At 50.9% G+C, this 21148-nt stretch overlaps 1 protein-coding gene across 4 annotated transcripts in view; it reads left to right on the top strand.

The window, feature by feature from the left end:
- Window positions 1-21148, top strand: part of TOM1L2 (target of myb1 like 2 membrane trafficking protein) — a 109666-nt gene that overhangs the window by 40552 nt on the left and 47966 nt on the right. For all 4 annotated transcript variants that reach the window (XR_013992041.1, XM_081029665.1, XM_081029664.1 and 1 more), the window contains exon 2: window positions 15291-15375. Coding sequence is in view for 3 of the 4 variants with exons in the window: in XM_081029665.1 (XP_080885791.1) it covers window positions 15291-15375 (85 nt within the window). In the remaining variant the exon portion in view is untranslated. The remainder of the gene's footprint in view (window positions 1-15290; window positions 15376-21148) is intronic.

The following is a 21148-nucleotide window of genomic DNA, read 5'->3' as shown; positions in this document are numbered from 1 at the left end:
TAGAATTCTTGTCTTTCCGGGAAGGCAGGTCTGTGAGGAGCCATGACACAGCGATGGAGGCCTGTGGGTCCCAGAAGAGCACAGTTAATTCAGTGGGTGTATGCTTGCACACATGGGGTGGGCAGGGCCTCTGAGAGGAGTGGGGGGGCTGAGGGATCGAGGGGGGCCCTCGCCTCCTGTGTTCTCTTTACCTGTGGTGTTGCTATGCACGTACTATTTCATGCTGCCTGTTTTTCACACAGCATTCCTATACCGATTTCCACCCAGCGACTTGGCCAAAGTACGTCTCATTTTTAAAAGCCACGTAGCGTTTTTTGCTTTACTGACGTCCCCTTGTTGCTTAGCCATCCTCTCATTTGTTGGGAGCAGCAGAGTGTTTCTCAATTAGGCATCTTTGCAGAATCAGCTCTCCCCCTCCCCCAACTTATTTCCTTCGGGTAGATTGCTGGGTCACAGTTATGAATGGTTTTATGCCTTTCCTACCGAACTTTTTGTCTTTTTATTATGGAAAATTTCACACATACACAAAAGGAGAAAGACTGTTTAAATGAAGTCGCTTGTATTTATCAGCGAGTTTCAACAATTATCAACTCATGGCAGTTTTAGTTCGTCTACAGCCCCACACACTTCAGTCCTGGATTACTTTTCAGTAAACCCCAGACATCACATAAATTCATCTAAAAATACCCAAGCGCGTATTTCTAAAGGGTATGGCATCGTTTAAAAAGTATAACCACAGCTTCATTATCACCTCTGAAAACACTAACCGTTATTCTTGATGTGATAAAATGCCTCGTCATCTAACTGAAAGTTTAAGATGCCCCACTGTTCTCTGGCCATTGTCGGGGCGGGTTACGCCAGCATCTCCTCTGTCCCAAGGTTGGGGTTCTTTCCATAGAAGGGTGCTCTGCCTTCAGACAGGGAAGGAGGGAGGAAGGCCTGCCTCGTGTCAGGGTGGGGGGTGCTCGGCACCGTTACTCAGACTTCCTCGGGGGACCTGACTGCATCCCTATATCCACATACTGGCTCCACTTGGTGGGGAGCCATGTGCCGAAAGCGTCACGCGCCTCCCCACGTTGAATCCCACCCCACTGAAGAATGAAATAGGTGCCTGTTTCTTCAGTGCTGAAGAAGCTAGATAGATAGTTTCTTTTTCAACAATAAAAATACCAACATGCTAGGAAAATGCCTGTTCCCACTGGATTGTGAACGTCTCATTTGCATGCTTCCCTTGGCAAGCTTTGTTTGGTATTGCTCAAGGTGACCCAGCTAGAACCACTGTTTAAAGTCACATGGCCATTAGTAAGTTATACAACCAGTGTATGATAAGTCTGTTAGCTCTGACTATTGTACAAGTAGTATACATGCTGGCGTTGGATCTCTTCTTCCTATGTCAATATGGTTGCATTTAAATGTAATCTCCCTGTTTGTTCTCACTGTTGATACTCCTGATTTTTCTATGTTGATGGATAGAGCAATTTCCCAGATGATTCAGAACCCTGCTGGATTTGGCTTTGGAATGCAAATTGCGTGTGTATATTATGTCTGCCTCTCCCCCTGAGCCAGCCCAAACTAGCTCTCGGTTTGGTCCTCCACTAGCTGGTGGTGAAAAAAACAAATCATGGGTAACCCACTCTAGGGTGAAGGGGAGTTAATAGGGAAGTCTGGTTAGGATGAAAATGCCTTTTCAGAGATATTGGGGTTAAGGGCTTTTATCCTTAGGGAAAATAGTCTTATAGTCAGAAGGTATACTTACGTTCAGCCTTATTATTCCCTGTGCCTAGCTATTTTTAATGGAAGAATTAAATAACTGGATTTTAGTTTTGGTTATGAGTTTGCCATTTTACTCTTAGTCTTTTGTAATGCAATATCCCTTTTCCTTCTTTATAAAACAATAGTAACAGATAAAAATTTTAAAGATTTCCCTCTAAGCCAAATACACACTGATTATTTTCCGTTTTTTACATTTCTCTTCCAGGCATCCATTTAAAAAAAGAAAAAAAAAACAATTTTGTGTGTTGTTTTTTTTTTACACCATTACAAACTATTACATGTTTTAATGATTGCTTATAATGGCTATATAATTTTCAGTTGAGTTGATATATACCATAATTTACTTAGCCGTCACTTTTCTATTCCCTATTTGAGATATTTAAAAATTTTAAATAATACTGTATTGAACATGTGTGTAGCTTTCTCTCCTTTTTTCCAATAGCTTTATTGAGATACAGTCCACGTACGATGCAGTTCACTCAGTTAACGTGCACAATTCCGTGGTTTTAGTCTATTCACAGAGCTGAGCCAACATGACCACAGTCAATTTTAGAGCATTTCCATCACCTCATACCCATTGGCAATCACCCAGCCTTAGGCAACCACTAATCTAGTTTGTCCCTATGGATTTGCCTATTCTGGATATTCCCTGTAAATGGAATCATAAACCTGTGGTCTTTCTTTCCCATTTAAAATATTGTGATAAAATATACATAACAAAATTGGCCATTTTAGCCCTTTTTAAGTGTATAGATTGGTGGCGTTATGTACATTCAAATGTTGTGCAACCATCCCCCACCATTGGCCTCTAGAACTTTTTCATCTTCCCAAACTGAAATTCCGTGGCCCTTTAACACTAACTCGCCAGCCCCGGTCCATACCCTTCCATTTTCTGTCTCTGTGAATTGGACTCCTAATACCAGTGCAGTCATACACCATATGTCCTTTTGTGTTTGGATTTGTCATCATGTTTTCCAAGTTCATCTGTGTTGTAGCACATATCAGAACTTCATTTCTTTTTATTGCCAAATACCATTCCGTTGTATGGAAAGACCATGTTTTGTTTATCTGTCCATGGACATTTGGGTTGTTTCACCTTTTTGGCTATTCGAGCCACGATGCTGTGAGCATCATGGACAGGTTTCTGCGAGGGCGTGTTTTCATGTCTCTTGGGTGTATATACCTAAGAGCAGAATTGCTGGGTTTGTCTTTGAAAGATTTCTTTAAGCTGAGACCTAAAGAGATGATTAGGTTAAAGGAAAACTTCCTTTTATGACATGACACTTGATATCCATTGCCCAAGGTGTTTATCCATGAGGTTCTTAAATGTATGCCATCTTTAGTAATGTAATGTTCTGGTTTCACTGTAACCATCCCAGCAGTGGGTATTATTCTTTTATACGTGTTAATTTAAAAGTAAGAACTTAACTTGGTTGTTTCAACATGGGAGGTTTTCCATATACTATTATTACAGTTGATATTCCTCCTAAGATGAGCCTCTGGATGGGAAAACCAGCTAATGTGTGAGCTTTACTCTTCCTGCTCCCCGCAAATGCCTCTGAATACTTCGAAGGCTGTGATGGTGGCAAGGACAGTGTTTCTCTTTACCTGGTTCTGAAGGACAGCTCTTTGCACGAGTTCGAGTCCTCTGGCTTTGCTGAGCACGGCAGGTGTGAGCCCTGGGGAACTTGGGGACGGTTCCTCCAGGCTTGGAATTTTATAATTGCTCTTTGAGGCAGAAAGGAGACCTTCCTTTTTAGACTGGCTTATGGTGATGCCTGCCGTGCCTGGCCGGTCTGATAGGCTGACTGGTACCTGGTCAACAGATTCCAGCAGCCCTGTCACGGTCGTCTGCCCACGCGCTAGGAGGGACGTAGATGGGATGGCCTCCTGGGTTTCTGTGCGGGGGCTGCAGTAAAAGCCTGGGAGGCAATCACCTTCCCTACACGAATGCAGTCTTTCCCGAGGTCCAGTACACATAATGCATGTGTTAAGAATTGTAGTTCCTATTCATTGCACATTCACCATGTACCAGGTCCCCCATTTGGGGGTTTCTATCACTAATTCATTTTATCTTCCTGACCGTCCTGTTAACGAGGTACTAGTTTGCTCATTTTATAGATGACTAAACTGAAGTTCAGAGAGGTTAAGAAATCCGCCCAGGGTCAAATAATCCAGGCCGGACCCTCACGCATCACTGACCCTCACGGACTGAGTGCGGTGCTGTCTTCCTTGTTCGCTGAGCAGTTGTGATAACCTCCCGTTTCCTGCTGACAGGCTTTGCACGCCAGGCAGCACAGCCCCCACGCTGTTACCAGAGTGATCTGTCTCACGCACAACTACTGTCGTCACTCGTGTTGGAGAGCCTCTTCCATTGGCTCCTGACAGGAAATGAAAGGCCTCTCCGCAGCTGGCCGCCTGCTGCTTCCCTTCCCCATGGCCCAGCCCCCGGCCTGCAGGTCTCTGCTCAGCCCGTCCCCACTGCCTGCGAGCCTCCCCTCCTCCTCTTCCTCCGGCTGCAAATTCCTGCTCTTCCATCTGACAGCTCCTTCCCGTAGCTTCCCAGACCCTGCTCTGCCGCTGCTGCATGACTCACTGTCCCTCTGTCATCTGTGGGCCCACGAGGCTTTCTGTTTTCCGTGCCCTCTTATTGTAACACTCATTACATTGTGTGCTGGCTGCTTGTTTGTGGGTCCCTGCCTGGTGACCTCCTCATGGGCAGGAGCCCCGTCTTGTGCGTTTTCTGTCCCCCCTCCCACGGTGCCTGGCACAGAGAGACCTCTCAGTGAAAGTTTTGTCATTGAACCCGGAAGCCTCTGGGTGGCCTTTGCCGTTCCCCCTCCCCAAGGACTGGCATTCAAGTCCCCTCGGAGTCTCTGTGTCTCTGTGATCAGCCCCGGCTGGAATGGGAGCCTCGGCTGGGGCTGGGGCTGGGGCAGGCGCAGCCAAATTTGCAGGCGGACGTAGTCTCTTCTTTCAGAGCGCAGTGAGCAAGGTGAACAGCCCCCAAGAGGCACTCTGGGGAGAGAAGAAATTGGCAGCATATCCGCTCTGCTTTAATGCAGCTCTAACCTGAACACCAGCTCCCAGGGGACCTTTTATCTTCCCAGTCAACTGGCCCACCTGCCTGGCTGTGAGGGCAGCGCTGCGCTGTGCTGGGACAATCTCCCCGTGGCCCTGTTCTCCTGGCCTGGGCCTGGCTTCCTCGGGGCCTCTCCTCCCCAGTAGCCCACTCTCATCCCCCCACTCCTGCCTCGCACACTCACTAACTCCACGCGTAAAATAGTCCCTTAAGTACAAAGATGGGACTTCGTCAAACTAGTGGCTCTCGTTAGAGAACACACCCCAGATGCATTTTCAATCTGTGGATTTCCCTCAAGGGAATTCCAGTTAAAAAAGAACTTGGATCAGCAGCCTCGGGCCTGTGTGGCTAACAAGCTTCTGTTTTCTCTGTTGTTTGGCTGGCCTGAAGGGCTCCTTTGTTTGGGGGTGGGAGGATGTGGTGTCCTAATTAGGCCGACTGTGGAATTGTGGCTCCCACACAGCTGCCCTTTGGAACTGAGTGCGCCAGACAGGAGAGTAAGTTAGCGGTGATTTGGTGAGTTTGTCAGGCTTTAAAGAAAGCAGAAGATGAAAACGAGGGAAAAGTAAATGCAGTGTGGTATTCCGGATTGGCTCCTGGACAACAAAGGGCATTAGTGGAAAACCTGGAGAAATCGGAATAAAGTCTGGAGTTCCGTTAATAGCCCTGTGCCTGTGTTCGTTTTTTAGTTTTGACAAATGAACGATGGTTTTATAAGAAGTTGACATTAGCAGAAAGGGAGAAGAGCATATAGGGACCCTTTATAAATCTTCGCAACTTTTCAGTAAATCTAAAATTATTCCAATATTAAAAGTTTCTTAATAATAAAGAAGAAGAAGAAAGGGAAAAGGCTGATCCAGTAACTAACTTAACTTGCCCCTTCATCAGCACTCTCTTTTGCCCTTTTCACCCCAGGGCTTTTAGCCTTCACCTGCACAATCAGGAGGGTACGCTGCATCTAGACCGGCCTGCTCTTGAAGCAAGGGTCTTCTCTGCCCACCCCACTCCCTCTGTTTGGGGATGAGCCGGGGTCAAGGCCACGTGTACCAGGAAGACCGGGGTCACTTGGTTGGTAGTGCTGCTCCTTACAGCTGTGCAGTTAGACTAGTCAACAATCTGGGGTTCATTTTCTTCACCTGTTAGAAGGGGGATAACCTGTCTGGAGGGGGAAGAGAGAGTTCAGTAAGATAAGGTATGTGAAGAACTCTGCCCAGACAGGAGGTTGAGCTTGGCAAACATTGGTTTTCATTCTCCCTCTGCTTCTCCGTTTTTTTTTTTGGTGAAAGAAATGAGTGCTGTTTCCTTCAAGACTTGAGAAGAGTGGCTCAGTGGTAGCTTTGAGGTGAATAAGCTGCCAGTGGGACGCTGGCAGCCACACTGTGTCCTCCCCCCCCCCCACATACCCCATTTCTAGGGGTCCAGGAAGTGTGGCGTCTGTTTGGAGTAACTCATGGGGAATCTTCTTATTAGATGGTCTCTGAGACCGCTTGGAGCTTTAACATTTGGTTCCTCAGGAAATTGTGTCGTGCCTGTTTGTTCACCTTGCTGGTGGGCCAGGCTGCTTGGGGGCTTCCTTCTGGTGGGGGAGCCCTGTGCCTCTTCTGGGCATGGAGCTGTCTGGCTCAGAAACCCAGAAATCAGAAAGGCTGGAGATATTTGCAAGATCTTGAGAGCATGGAATCTGCTGGGCATAGCTTCTGGGTGGCTGTTTACCTGCAGGTGGCAGTGGTGACACAGGAATGCTGAAGGCGGGGAGCTGAGGGCAGGGCTGGCAGAAGCCCTTTTGGAAGAGCTGCAGTCATAATGAAAGTAATAGTGATGACCAGGACCTGTGGAGAAATGTTACTCTGTAGAGTGCTTTTTGTGTGTTATTTCGTTTTTGTCACCATTGCTGTGTGAGAAAAGTACTATTATTAGCACATTTTACAAATGACAGAAAGGCTTCGAGAGGTCAAGTTACTGCCTTGGGGTCACACAGCAATTGGCAGAACCAGGACTAAGCAAAGTCTGAGTGTGAGTCCCTCCTCCCCCCTCTGCCCCCGCCACACCCAGTCACATGCCTCAGTGTGATGATGCCATGTGTCCTGCGTCTGCATCCAAAGGGAGAAGGTGGGACAGCTGGGAGCCCAGTTCTTCCCTCACCAGACTGCTCGGTGCCTGTGACCCAGAGGCCTCATAAGGGCTTACCCTCATCGTTTCACTTCTGAAAGGCCCTTGTCAGCATGAGGCTGGGCCCTCCCGAGACAATCAAGAGGTCCTGCCTTCAGGCAGCTTCAGTTTCACATACAGAATGTGCTCGTGGCTCGTGAAGCTGGTAGGATTGGAAGAACCTCTCAGCACAGTATTGGAATGGCCTCGACGCTCAGTTCGTGCGTGGACAATATTTCCAGGTGCTGGTGCCTGTCAGAAGGCAGCTCTTGGGGATGGTTTCAGAGGAGGCTCTGGAGAGAGAGGGTTGGAAGTACGCGTGTGCACGTGGCCTGGCGTGGAGGCCTTCCCCCCAGAGAGGTCTCAGGTAATTTTCTCAGGGCTGGAAGCACAGACACAGGCCCCACGGCTTCCAGAGTCTTCCAGATCCTGATGCGGTCCTGCTTTCACCTCCAGCAGGTAACCTACTTTTCTGTAGAATGAGGACGCATGTGCGTCTTCTCAGCTTTGTTTGCTTTCACAGTGTATGATTGGGTTTTGTAAAAGTAGGCATAAGCCCAAGGCTGCCCACTTTCATCACTTCTATTCAACGCTGTATTGGAAGGTCTAGTCAGAGCCATTAGAGAGGAAAAAGATATAAAAGGCATACAAATGGGAAAGGAAGAAATAAAATGGTCTCTGTAGGTGATATGATCTTCTGTGTAGAAAACCCTAAACATTTCATGGAAAAACCATTAAAACTAATAAATCCAGCAAAGCTGCAAGATAGAAAATCAACACTCAAAAATCAGTTGTGTGGGGTGGCCGGTTGGCTCAGTTGGTTAGAGCATGGTGCTGGTAGCACCAAGGCTGACAGTTCTTTCCCCGCATGGGCCACTGTGAGCTGCGCCCTCCTTTAAAAAAATAAAAATCGGCTGTGTTTCTATACACTTAACAAAGAGTTAAATCCAAAAAGGAAATTAAGAAAACAATTCCATTTACAATACCAACTAAAAGAATAAAATCCCTAGGAATAAACCAAGGCAAAAGACTTGTACACCAAAAACTATGAAACGTTGCTGAAAGAAATTAAAGGAGGCGTAAATAAATGGAAAGACATCCCATGTTCATGGATTGGAAGGCTTAACATTTTTAAGATGACAATACTATCCACAGTGATTTATAGATTCAATGCACTCCCACCCTAAATCCCACCAGCATGTGTTGTGGTTTTTTTTGCAGAAATAGAAAAAGCCATCCTAAAATTACATGGAATCTCAAGAGACTCCAAATAGCCAAAAGAATCTTGAAAAAGAAGGACAAAGTTGGAGGAATCACAATTCCTGATTTCAGGACTTACAGTAATCAAAGCAGTGTGGTACTGGCATAAGGACAGACATATAAACCAATGGAATAGAAAGAATAAAGGGCTTGGAAATAAACCCTCCCATATATGGTCAATTGTTTTTCTACAAGTGTGCCAGGACCATTCAAGAGGGGAAATGACAGTTTTTGCAACAATTGGTGCTTGGAAAGCTGGATATCCACATAGAAAAGAATGAAATTGGACCCTTACCTTAAAATGGTAAATTTTATGTCCTGTATTCTTTACCACAAAATCACCCAAAAAAAAGAAAAGGGAAAAGTATGCATAGACCAACGTGCTGTCTGTGTAGTGGGAGGCCGGAGGAGGCGGGGGAGTGAATGGGTGGGACTGGAGATCATTCAGGCTGTCGCCTCATTTGACAGGAAACCTAAAGCCAAAGAAGAAAAGGAGTAAGTAGCCCCGGAGCTCAGGACCGTCAGTGACAGAGCCAGAGCTGGAGCCAGGGTCACTTGATGCCCCATCCCGCTCTGGGCCGTGAGCTCCACCAGGGCTGGAGCAGGCCTGTCCACTGCTTTCCCAGTGCCAGCACTAGACAGCTGTGTACCCCTTTGTGCCAGCTGCCTGACTGTCCTGGCGTTCCTTCCTGAGTTAGGATTCTCAGCGCTGGCTGCACAGTGAACCTCCCGGGAAGCTTTTGGAGCATGTCAGTCCCTGGGCCTTGTGCCCCAGAGGTTCTGATTGGAAGGCAAGGGATGGGACCCAGGCAAGACTTTTTTTAAAGGCTTCCTGGTGATTCTAACCCGCAGCCAAGGTGGAGAACCGCTGCTCTATATCGTGCCTTCCACGGTGCTCTCTCCAGCCGGGAGTGAGGGACACAGGCTGAGGATTAGCTTCTTCTGGGACCTCACAGTCTCTGACTGGTTCATTCTGGCTTCTCTTGTTGGCCTGGGTACCCTGTTTACAGAGGCATGTCACAGTGTGTGTGTGCCTTTCATTTCCTCCCAGCTCCTTGGAACCAGGGCACAGGCATGGAAGCCACGCTCTGGCTGGAATGGATCATCACCCGTCGGCCGCTCCCATTACGCCGACCTCTTACGGCAGGCAGGGTCTTAACCATCTCCTCCTCTTCAGCTCCAAGGACCGTGCCTGGCACCTCTCAGGCCCTGCCAAGCTTGAGCGAAGGGCATGGAGACCGTGGTTTTGTTTTGCCTTGAAGTTGCAGAGCAAGCTCCTCACAGTAGCCTGCAGGCTGGTCCGACAGTACTTTGTATGCCTTCTTCGGGCCCTGTTTTCTTCCTTGAAGAGGAGGGAGGGAGGAGTGGGGGTGCTGTCCTAGGAAAGGACATGCTGTGAAGTAGGGATGCGTTTGTGGAATTCATTCTCTTGTCGCCCCAGCGGAAGGGAAGCAGCTGCAATTGACATTCGTGAAGCATGATGGGGACCTAAAGCAGAGGCGCTCACGGCTCTGTGCGGAACGTCAGGGCTGGTTTTTCTGTCCACCCGACTGGGACACGCCAACCTGCCTCACTAGCATATAGTAACCCAGAAGGTTCCTCTCATATTGGTGCATGGTATCAGATGAGTTTTCTGCCTATCCAAACCCCGTTTTCTTTTTTCTCCACACCTGGCATGAAGCAACCCTAAACGCTGTTCCTTTGTGCTGGTACCTCTGAGCTCCCACCCACACTGTTAATGGTCGGAGAGGTAGATAATTTGCCTGTTTTTTCCTCCATTCTCACCAAAAGCATGCTGCTGAATGCAAAATGCTAAAATCAGCCCTCTTTTGCCTTCTGGTGCTGGCTGCTTCTGAAGTCACTATATTTAACATCAAAGTGTTGAAAGCAGCAGCCACGAAACGGAGTCACGGGGTTGTGAGGCTCCTCCCATCAGGACTGTCTTGGGTTTCAGGCTGCATGGGAGGGGGGGGCAGGAAAACACGCCTGAGAGCACTGGCTTTGCTGTGAGGGTCCAGGCTTCAGGGCACCCTGGCCCTCGGCCTGCACCAGGCGGGAGGCAGCGTTTTCTAAGTGGATAAAATGTCATGGCAACAGCATCAGGATGACATACTCTCTTGCACTGAATGTTTAATGGGAGTTGTGTCTCTCTCTACCCAGCTTTGCTCTACGCTGCCTAGTCTGACCCAGCCCTACTCAGTCCTGCCCAGCCCTGCCCAGCTGTACCCAGCCCTGCCCAGCCCTGCCCTCCCCTCTCTGCTCAGTCCTGCCCAGCCCTGCCCAGCTGTACCCAGCCCTGTCCAGCCCTCCCCTGCCCAGCCCTCCCCTCCCCTCCCCTGCTCAGCCCTGCCCTGCCCTCCCCTCCCCTACCCTGCTCAGCCCTCCCAGCCCTGTCCAGCCCTCCCCTCCCCTGCCCAGCCCTGCCCTCCCCTCCCCTGCTCAGTCCTGCCCAGCCCTGCCCAGCTGTACCCAGCCCTGCCCAGACCTGCGTCCCTTCCCTTCCCCTCCCCTGCTCAGCTCTGCCCTGCCCTCCCCTCCCCTCCCCTGCTCAGCCCTGCCCTGCCCTCCCCTCCCCTACCCTGCTCAGCCCTCCCAGCCCTGTCCAGCCCTCCCCTCCCCTGCCCAGCCCTGCCCTCCCCTCCCCTGCTCAGTCCTGCCCAGCCCTGCCCAGCTGTACCCAGCCCTGCCCAGACCTGCGTCCCTTCCCTTCCCCTCCCCTGCTCAGCTCTGCCCTGCCCTCCCCTCCCCTCCCCTGCTCAGCCCTCCCAGCCCTGCCCAACCCTCCCCTCCCCTCCATCCCCTCCTCTCCCCTTTCCAGCCCTGCCCTGCCCAGCCCTGCCCTCCCCTCCCCTGCCCAGCCCTGCCCCGCCCCTGACCATCAGCATCTCACCAAGACCTCTGAGAGGTCAGCCCTTTGCAACCAGGGTCACTTGTGTTTTGATCTTTATCCATCCCGAGGGCTGGCTGGTAGGAATGACTTGCCTCATTGCTCCCTGGAGCGTTGTGTTTCTGCTGTTGTGCCAGGATTTATTTCAGGTTTTGACAATTACGTGACCAAAGAAATGAGATTGAATTTTGTTTCCTCTGGCCTGGGGACAGGACCAAGCGAGAGAGCCCACACTGAGTGGTTGCAGTTCCAGGGGCAATCAGATACAACTTTGTCCCCATTGCTGGGAATTCTTTTATGAGGAGAGAAAAATAAGAACCGATTTGAGCTCCTTTGTCGGCCTTACTTTCCTCATTTGTTTTACCAGAGCCGAATATCCACAGTTGTGTTTGTGTGGCGTTGCCAGGAAAAGGAAAAGAAAAAAGCATTCTTTTTGGGTTGGTTCTTTATAATCAAAACAGGTATATATCTTTCAGCTTGAAAATGCAGAATCCCAATAATTGACTAGAATGCACTGACCCTGAGGATAAGTATTTGTGCCTTTGAACTCTTCCCGGTATTCTTAGAGGAAGGGAGAGGGTGAATGTAAGGTTAATGGATTCTGCTGCTAAACCCAACTTGGAAATGAGGTTTCATTGATTTAATATTTTCTCTATTAAGTCTCCCAAGGCAGGGTCCCTGTGGCCCCACCAGAGTGCAATCTCGGTCCTTTCTTCCCTGTGAGAGCGTGAGCTGCAGCTTGTGCAGCGAAAGGGACAGAGACAAGTGCAGGAGGGCCCTTTGGCCCGCTGGCCTCTCCCCTCGCTGCCTCAGAAGAGTCACAAGCCCAGGCCCGCAGGCAGAGCGCAATATGAGGACTGGCCTGTCCTGAGGAGGCTGTTGGGTTGGGGACCGCAGGCCCACCCTGCTGTGTGTGGCTCTGGGACTGAGTCACCTCTTCCGGGACTGGACACCTGGGCGGGGAGGGGCGGTGCTCAGAGACAGTGTGACATGTAGAGCAGGGAGCTGGAAGCACAGGTCATTTCACCCCCGCACCTGCCTGCTCAGGAACCTGCGGCAGCCTCCTAAGCAGTCGGGGCCACTTCAGCCCCTGGGCAAACCACGACAGTCCACCCGTGCCCACTGGTAGATGCTGCCTCTCTTTTTCTCTAGACTAGACTGGTGCCATGAGCCATTCTTCCTGGGTGCCTGCCTCTACCCTTCCCCTTCCCACCCTGGCTGCCACACACACACAAATAGCGTCACCCCCGTGGCTTTCATTCCCCCTATAGGCCCAGCGGTGCCACTTACTGGCTTTGTGCATGCAGCGGGAGGGGCGAGGGAGCAGCTTTCCCGGGGCCTGCCTGGCTCCGAGCAGTCTCTGACGTGGGTTCTTACCCTTTCTCTCCCTCTCCGCACGCACACTTTGGCTCTCCTGTAGGCAGACATCACATACTGCCTCTGTCCCTGCCAGGCTGGCACCCTCTGTGGGCTGGGGTGGAGGCATCTGCGGCTCTCAGCGCCTTCCCCGTGCGCTGCCCAGTTCGCCGCGTGCATGGCACTCGTCTGAGGCACAGTCGCGCCCTTTGATGATGGGTGTGCTTCTTCATGGGGTAGACTTCGGGTGCCAAGGGTGATGAATAAAGAGGGTGAAAAATTGGGGATATATATGTTTTGGTAAAAATTGAAACAATGAGTCTTTGTAATGGCAGCTGAGGCCTGTTGCAGGAATGTTTTGAGCAATAGCCATATTTTTAGGGTGTGTTGTCCCTGCTCCTAAGTGCAGCCTTTGTTTGGATGTGCGAGTTCCAATGTGTATGTCAAGGTGAAGGAAGCGTCACCTTTGCATAGCCGCACCCCCAAAGCACGGGCACCCCAGCGTGCAGGGGCCGTCCGCTTTATTGTTTGGGCATCAGTGTGGGTCGTGGGAAGCTCTGTTCACATTGTGGGGATGGTGTCCCGCTCATGAACAGTAGTCAGGATGGTGCAGGTTTAGAATTCATCCAAGATAGTGACCTTTGGGTCCCAAGTCAGCCTTTGCTGAGCGGGGGCAATGCCTGAGCTCCAGAGACAGACGGACCGCAGACGGACCGCAGACGGAACGTCGGAACCACCCATCCAACTGTGATCCTGACCAGCCAAGTACCCTCAGGAAGGGCACTTCAGAAAGTACCCTCGCAGAACCTCTTTTCCTCTTTTTAAATGCAGAAGGGAATAATGCCTACCTTAGGAGGTCTTTTTTTATTTTTATTCTTAAAAATTTAATTGTGTTAAAATACACATAACATTGGCCATCTTCACCATTTTTAAGTCTTAAGTACATTCACATTGCGGTGCAAGCAATCTCCAGAACTTTTTCATCTTGCAAAACGAAAACTCTGTACCCATTAAACAACAACTCCCATCTCCTTCTCCTGCTGCCCCTGGCAACCACCATTCTACTTTCTGTCTCTGTGAATTCCACTGTTCTAGGTAGCTCATGTAAGTGGAGTCACACACGGTTTGTCTTTTTCTGTTTGGCTCATTTCACTTGGCACAATGTCTTCAGGATCCATCCATGTTGTAGCCTGTGTCGCAGTTTCCTTGCTTTTTAAGGCTGAATAATATTTCATTGTATGGATACCCCACATTTCGTTTATCCCTTCATTCATCGATGGCCACTAGGATGGCTTCCGCCTTTGGCTATTACGAACAATTCTATTGGCTATTACGAACAATGCTGCTATGAGTCTTGATGTACAAATGTCTCTTTGAGACCCCGCTTTTTGGATGTACACCCAGAAGTGGAGATGAAGGATCACACGGTAATTCTTTTGAAATGTTTTGAGGAACTGACACCCTACTTCCCACAGCCGTTACATCATTTTCCATTCCCACCAACAGTGCCCAGGGGCTCTAATTTCGCCACATCCTTGCCAGCACTTGTTACTTTCTGGTTTTTTGATGGCAGCCACCCTAATGGGTGTGAGGTGGTATCTCAGTATGGTTTTGATGTGCATTTTCCTAATCCTCAGTGATATCGAGCATTTTTAAAATGTGCTTCTTGGCCATTTGTATCTCTTTGGAGAAATATCTGTTCTGATCCTTCTCCCATTTTTAAATTGGGTTGTTTTTTATTGTTGAGTTGTAAGAGTTCTTCATATATTTCGTATATTAACTCCTTATCAGATGTGTCATTTGCAGATATTTTCTTCCCTCTGTAGGAGGCCTTTTCGCTCTGTTGATTGTGTCGTTTGATGCACGAATTGTTTTATTTCTATGTAGTCCAATTTATCTATTTTTTCCTTTGTTGCCTGCGTTTTTGGTGTCATATCCATGAAATCATTACCAGAGCCAATGTTATCAAGCTTTTCCTTTATGTTTTCTTCTAAGATTTTTAGCTTGTAGGATTACATCTTTTATCCATTTTGAGTTGATTTTTGTCTATGGTGAAGGTTAAGAGTCCAGTTTCATTCTTTTGCACGTGGCTATCCAGTTTTGCCAGCGCCATTGGTTGAAAAGACTGTCCTTTCCACTGAATGGTCAGGAAGTCATTTTGTAGATGAAATAAAATACTGTGCGCGAAGCGCCCAACACCACGCCCAGCTGTGACTTAAAAAATGATGTGCCTCAAGCTCCCCCTTGTCTGAGATGTAGTTTTAACGACTGCAGTTGATTTTTAATAACTATAATAGCGAATGCCTAATACTACTGACTCTGTGCCAGGCTCTATTCCAAGGGCTTTCCGTGTCTATAACCCATTAATTGTCACACCAGCTCTGTGGGGTAGGTACTGTTGTCACTAGGTTACAAATCAGGAAATGGGGTACAAAGGAGTTAAGTAATTTGCCTAAGGTCACACAGCTAATAAGTGGTGGAGCTATTCAAACCCAGGTAATTTGACTCTGGCATGTGTTTGGGGTGACTTTTAACAGCTGAGGCCTATGAGGAGCTGTCCAGGCCGGAGTCTGGTGAGTGAAGGCCAGTGTTATAACATCAGTTGTCAGGCCCAGCTCTCTTGCTGGGTGTTCTCTTGTGAAAGCAGCACCCCCAGAACCGCTCTGTTGGCTCAGCCCAGTTGCTCGGGAGGAGAATTGTGGTGGTTCTGGTCCTTCCTGTTTCCCGCCAGGGCCCCCTTGTTCCAGGAGAGAATGTTAACCAGTTTTCTGTCTGACCTTACAGAAAAGGCAACAGACGGCTCCCTGCAAAGCGAGGACTGGACGTTGAACATGGAGATCTGTGACATCATCAATGAGACGGAGGAAGGGTACGTGTGTCCCTCCACCCTGCCCGGAGCTCAGTGGCTCCTGGGTGTCACTCAGCCGTCGGGGGTTTTACTTTTCGTTTTGCTTTGCGTCTGTTTGCCTTGGTATTTACTACGCTGACACTCAGTTCTCTTTCCTCTTCCATCTACTCTGCCCCCGCTTCCCCAGAGGCAGTGCTCACTTAGAGCCGCGCAGCCTCTTTAATAACCTGCTTTTAATCACAAGTGAAAATGAAGCTGCTTGGTTACTTGACCCCAGTGGTCGTTTGCTGGTCTCGCCCTTCCGGCCAGCCTCTGCCTCCCGTCGCAGGTATGAGGCGTGGGCCCTGCTCTGCTGGACGGCGCCCTCGCAGTCCGAGCGCCCATAGTGTCTATAGAGGAGCCGGCAGTGAGAGAGGAAGGTGCGGCCCAGAGCAGCTGGGTGTGTCTGATGGGGGTGGGCTTGCCGCACAGGCCACCTCTGGGCTACGCCTGTGCTGCGGGTCTGCTCTCACTGCTGTGCGCCTTCTGCCTTACAGCTGCGTGCTAGTGAGGCTTCTTCCAAAGCAGTCTGTATTGGGCCCTCTGTCCACACCATGAAAAGGCAAGTTACGTCACCACACCATCTTACGCCATCTCCAGAGAGGTCAGGCCGCCGTGAGTTTGCACCAGGACACTGTCACTTACTGCCTTGTCATGTATAAACGAGGGACCAGCCTCTTAAGGTTGCTCCTGCTTCCATTCAGCAAATCTGTACTAAGTGACGACCTTGTCCCAGGCTAGTGGGAGTAAGTCCTGGGGACACGGGTGAACAGAACAGACAGACTCCTTCCCCTTGGGGAGCCGAGTGGGGAGGCAGGCCATGAACAACAAAACTAGAAAACGCAATGTGGTCAGCCGGTGACATTTCCCTGAAGAGAAACAAAGCTGAGGAGGGAGAAGGCTGGGAATTAGCAATTCTAAATGGAGTGATCAAGGAACGTGTTGCAGAGGGTAACCTTCAGCCAAGACCTGAAGGAGATGAGGAGATGAGGGGGTGAGATGTGACGAGTATACCAAAGAACTTTCCAACAGAGGAAACAGCAAGCACAGAAGTCCCGGGACAGAGGTGTCTGATGAGTGCGAAAAATAGCAAGGAAGCTAGTGGGGCCTGAACAGAGTGCGCGAGGAAGAGGTGCCGGGGCGAGATCAGAGACGTCGGGGATCCCGATAACACAGGCCCTGCAGGACCTCGGGCTTGGCTTCAGAGGACGGGGAACCCCTCAGAGGATTCGGGCAGAGAAGCGGCATGTCCCACTTTCATTTTAAAGAGGTCACTCTGGCTGCCATGTTAACAGTGGCTTGTCTGAGGGTGGGGGCGGGGCTGGGCCAAAGGCAGAAATGCACCAGGTGATTAGAGGTCATCACGGTAATCCTGGTGGGAGATGATGGCGGCTTTGATCGGAGTGATAGCGGAGGAGACAGTGAGAAAATGATCAGATCCCGAGTAGATTTAGAAGGGGAACCAATGAAATGTGCCGACGTGGGCATGAGAAAAGTCACGAATAACAGGGATGGAGCAGGCTGGGGGCGCAGAGATCAGCAGCTCAGCTAAAATCCTTCAGATTGAGCTGCCAGGGACGCCTCCCGGGGGTGGTGGCACAGAGGAGTCCGGAGCTGGGCCGTGGCCTGTGCTGCAGACGAGCCTTTCTGCAACTGGGACGCCACGTTCCTAACCTATGCCACTGGGCTCACACTGGTTGTCTTCCCGTAGACCCACTTGCGTTTCTTTCTTCCTCACGTCCCCCTCACATGCCACTTATTCACTCGTTTATCCAGTTGCTCAGCCACATTTACTGACCACGGCTGGAGGCCCAGCTGGTTCCAGATGCCAAGGTGAGTGAGTGCAGCACGGCCACTCCCGGGGCACTCACAGGGCAGGACCAGATGGGCCGTGGCCGTGGCCGAGGCATGTGCCCAGGGCGGCAGACTCAGAGGGAAAGGCAGTGGGGATGCCTCCTAGAGGGGCAGCGGGGGCTGAGCCTCCAGGATGGCAGGAGAGGAGAAACGTGCCGTGTGGCCAAGGATAGCATGAAGAGGGCAGTGCAGTGGGGGTACAGGGGGTCTGGGTACACAGGGAAGGGGTGGGGAGGACCTGTCTGCAACAATCCCGAAAGTTGGTCAGGATGTGAAGCGCCTTCTTCTTGTATCACCCCGTAGAGAGGGCCGTCCTCTTGGGCAGGCCGTTTACTTTTGCCCCCATCCTGCTGTCCATTCTGCGTGCTGCCAGCCGAGAGGCCCTTAGAAACTCAGCACTCAGAAGCACTCTCTTGCTAAGAAGCCTTCTCTCGGGGTGAAAGTCCTTCACAAGTCCTGCAGGATAACCTGTGTTCCCTCTGCCACTCCGTTTGGGGTCCTCTCCCCTTGTCCTCACCCATTAGCCCCCCTGCACCCGGTTTGTAATTCTCCACCAATGAGGGCCATGCATACAATGTGTGAATGAAGGCTGCTCATTCCAAAGGGAAGGAGGCCTCCTTCTGAGGTCTGAGAGCGGGGCCAGCTGCTCTCACAATCCTCCAGGCTCCTTCCTCTGAAGTGGCCCACACTCCTTTCCTGCATTTTCCGTGACAGTCCCTCAGCGCTCGCCTGCCGGGGAGTTCCTGTCCCTGCCGCTGCTGTGAGATGCCTGTCAGAACCTCTCCCCACAGGACTGGCTAACGGTTGGCACCCTGCCCACTCCTTCCTGTTTCTGGGCTCTGGACCTGGTCTTCCTTCTGTTCCCCCTCACCTCTCCCTTTCACTAGTTCTACCATTCACTGCATCTCAGTTCGAACCTCGTTTCCCTGACACGCCTTCTTTTTGATTTGGACAAGTCCCCCATTATGTGATTCACAGTACCCTTTATTATACTCACACTCATCACAGTGGAAACTGACATATTTGTGTGACATTTGTTAGCGTGTCTGTCTCATCCCCACAGCCCCCTAGACTGTGCACTCCATGAGGGCAGAAATTTTGTTTTGCTCACCATTTTATCCCCAGCACCTAGCATGGTACACACATAATTGGCTCCTGACAAACATTTGTTAAATAAGTGAATAAATGAATGACATCCCTATGAGGAACGCAGGCATGTAAACAGAATCATAACACAGCGTGACAAGTGCTCTGAGAAAGAAGCTAGCAAGAGAAAGATTAGAGCAGTGGCAGCTGGCTGGGCATGGGGCCGTCAGCCGCAAAGCCTTCTTGGAGGAGGTGATGCCCAGGTGGGGCCTTCTGTCAGCCACGTGAGGGGAGGCAGGTGGACACGCAGGCTGCGAGGCGGTGTATCACCCTAGGAAGGGGCAGTGGGATCAGGGGCCTGGGGCCACCAGCCTGGGCTGGAATCCTAGGTTCCCCACTCACTTGCCATGTGCTCCTGGGTGAGTGATTTAATCTCTCTGTGTCTGTTTGCTCATTAACAAGTGGGGGGACCAGTAGTACCTATCTTGTCGGTTCACTGCCTTTACCCAGTCTGCCATTCTCCGAGCACTTGCCCCTGTCCCGAGCCCTGGATTGTACCAGCCCATCCCGCCCACCAACAGCCCTAGGGGGTAGGGACAGTCCTAGTAACGTTGAGGAAACTGAGGCTCAGACTAGTTTGGTCACTTGCCAAAAATCGCACGCCATGCTAGGATAGGCAGATGCAGGATACAGGCTGGCTTCCCCCCCACCCCCACGGACGACACGCTGCCTGCCCTTCTTTGATTTATTCAAAGCTCTACCTCTGGAAGGCTGGGGTCTGGCTGGGCGCCCCACAGGCCCCTCCCTGGGCTCTCCCTAATGTCCAGGTCACCTCTAGCCAGAGGCCTTGAGTGGCAGTCCCCCGTGGCCTGGGCCATGGGTCGTCAGCCAGGCCTGCCTGGCTGAGTAGCCTACGCAGGAGTGTTCTACCCTGTTCACCAGGCCTCACTGACGCCACCTGGCCAGGGCCCAGGTGCATGGACTTGGTAAGTGCTCTCCGGTTCTGAGGTGTGGCTCTGATGACGATCCACTGACCTGGGTCGTGTTCAGGACCATTTCCAGCCCTTCCCCAGCTCACTGAAGCTTTGTGGGTGCCCCAGCCTCTGAGGCGGAGGGGGCGCAGAGGGGTCACCAATGAAATGGAGCAATAGCAGCTGGGGTGGGGGGAGAGGAGGCTTCAGGCTGAGGGAGGGCAGCCATGTCCTTCTGCCGGGAATGGGGAGGAAGCACCCCGGAAGTGGCGCGTCTGCCCCCGAAGGCCGTGTGGCGTCAGTATGACTGGCGAGAGGGCGCCTATGAGTCTCCTCACAGGTGAGCGTGGGGAGGCTGACCACGGCGCAGAGGCCAGAGCTGAGGCCCTGGGGGCCGCCCTAGAGGCCTATCCTCCGAAAGCTGCCGGGCCGCCGAGCGTCTCAGTGCTCTTCCCTCTTGGCTCTTCCCGCTCCATCTTGGTTCCTCCCTCTCTCCTTTCTCCCTGTTTCCAGCTCCACGTGGTCAAATCTGCTGCTGCTTTCTGAAACTTTGCAATTCCTCTGACATGCTTTTGATCCTCCTCTCTGAAGCTTCTCCCCCAGGGAGAGAGATAAATACTTGCTTTTGTGCTCACCCAGTCACTCCCAGGCAGCACTTCCCCAGAATGAATTTTCATTTTAACTGCAGCCCAGGAGCCTGCTGACTCTCTGATTTCCCTCGACCACCATCACCCCCACACCAGGAGAGCTCTGAGTGTGCTGTGCTCTGTGAGCTAAAAGTGATGGCAGCCCTTGGAGGTCGTTCCCATTTTTCTGCTCCAAGGAAGTTCAAGGGGAGAGGAATGAGACTAGATTGCGAGGGATGGCAGCCGTGGGTCAGGGCTAACTGTGGCTTGGCAGAGCCCTTGAGAGAGAGGAAACCGATCCGTGCTCCTGCCAGCAGCCGCTGACCTTCACCAGCTCGAGTCCACAAGCAGTCCTCAAAGCCGAGAGCTTGTCCAGTCCCATATTTGCAGAAATCAGCATTCCTGTTTGGAAACTGCAGCCATACTGCAAACACACTTGGCAGGGACCCATCTCCCGAGAGCCTCATCCTATCAGCCCTTGTACTCGGGAGCCAAGAGTTCATTCCTGCAGGCAGCCATATTTCACATTGGGAATGGGAACAGGTCTCAAGTATTTTTAAATTTCTGCTAGAAGCTTGCCTTACTACTGCGTCTTTCTGTCTAAATTGGCTGATTAGCAGAGCTTCCGCCCTCCTCTCCTTCAGCTTTGTCACACACATTTGAAAGGACTTTTTTGATTGGTAAATAGATCATAAATATTTCAGAGCTGTAGGAACAGAAGGTCCCTGACTGACCGACTTCCAGCCTTGGAAAGACCCAGATATATTGACGTGTCAATCTGTAGGAGGCGGGAGCCCACTTGTGAGAGCAAAAGGCAGGCCTGCAGCCGGACTGGGGCCTCCCCAGAGCTCAGGTGGTGGGGCACCAGGGGACAGGGCTTCGTGCCAGAGGTGCCTCTGAATCCCACACCTTTGGTGAATCCTGGCTTAGAATAAATTAACCCATCAGGCACAAGGACTGCACGTAATAGGTGCTCTTGGGGGGCTGGCTGGGGACCGTAACTCCTAGATCCAGCAGTGATTTAAGTGAATGTGTTCCGAGTTCCAGACATCAGCGTATGAGTGAGCTTTTGAACATGGCCCACTTGTAAACTGGGGGCTGCCTGTAGTTCTGTGAGATTCTCTCCGGGATGTCACATCAGATCCATCACTTAAAAGCGTACAATTCCTTGGGTTTTAAGAAAAGTTAAGTTTTCTCAGGGGAAAAGGAGCTCCGTGT

Source organism: Rhinolophus hipposideros, assembly GCF_964194185.1.
Source record: "Rhinolophus hipposideros genome assembly, chromosome: 20".
Taxonomy (NCBI): Eukaryota; Metazoa; Chordata; class Mammalia; order Chiroptera; family Rhinolophidae; genus Rhinolophus; species Rhinolophus hipposideros.
Note: the sequence above shows the minus strand (reverse complement) of the source record. Positions and strands in the feature narration are given on the sequence as shown.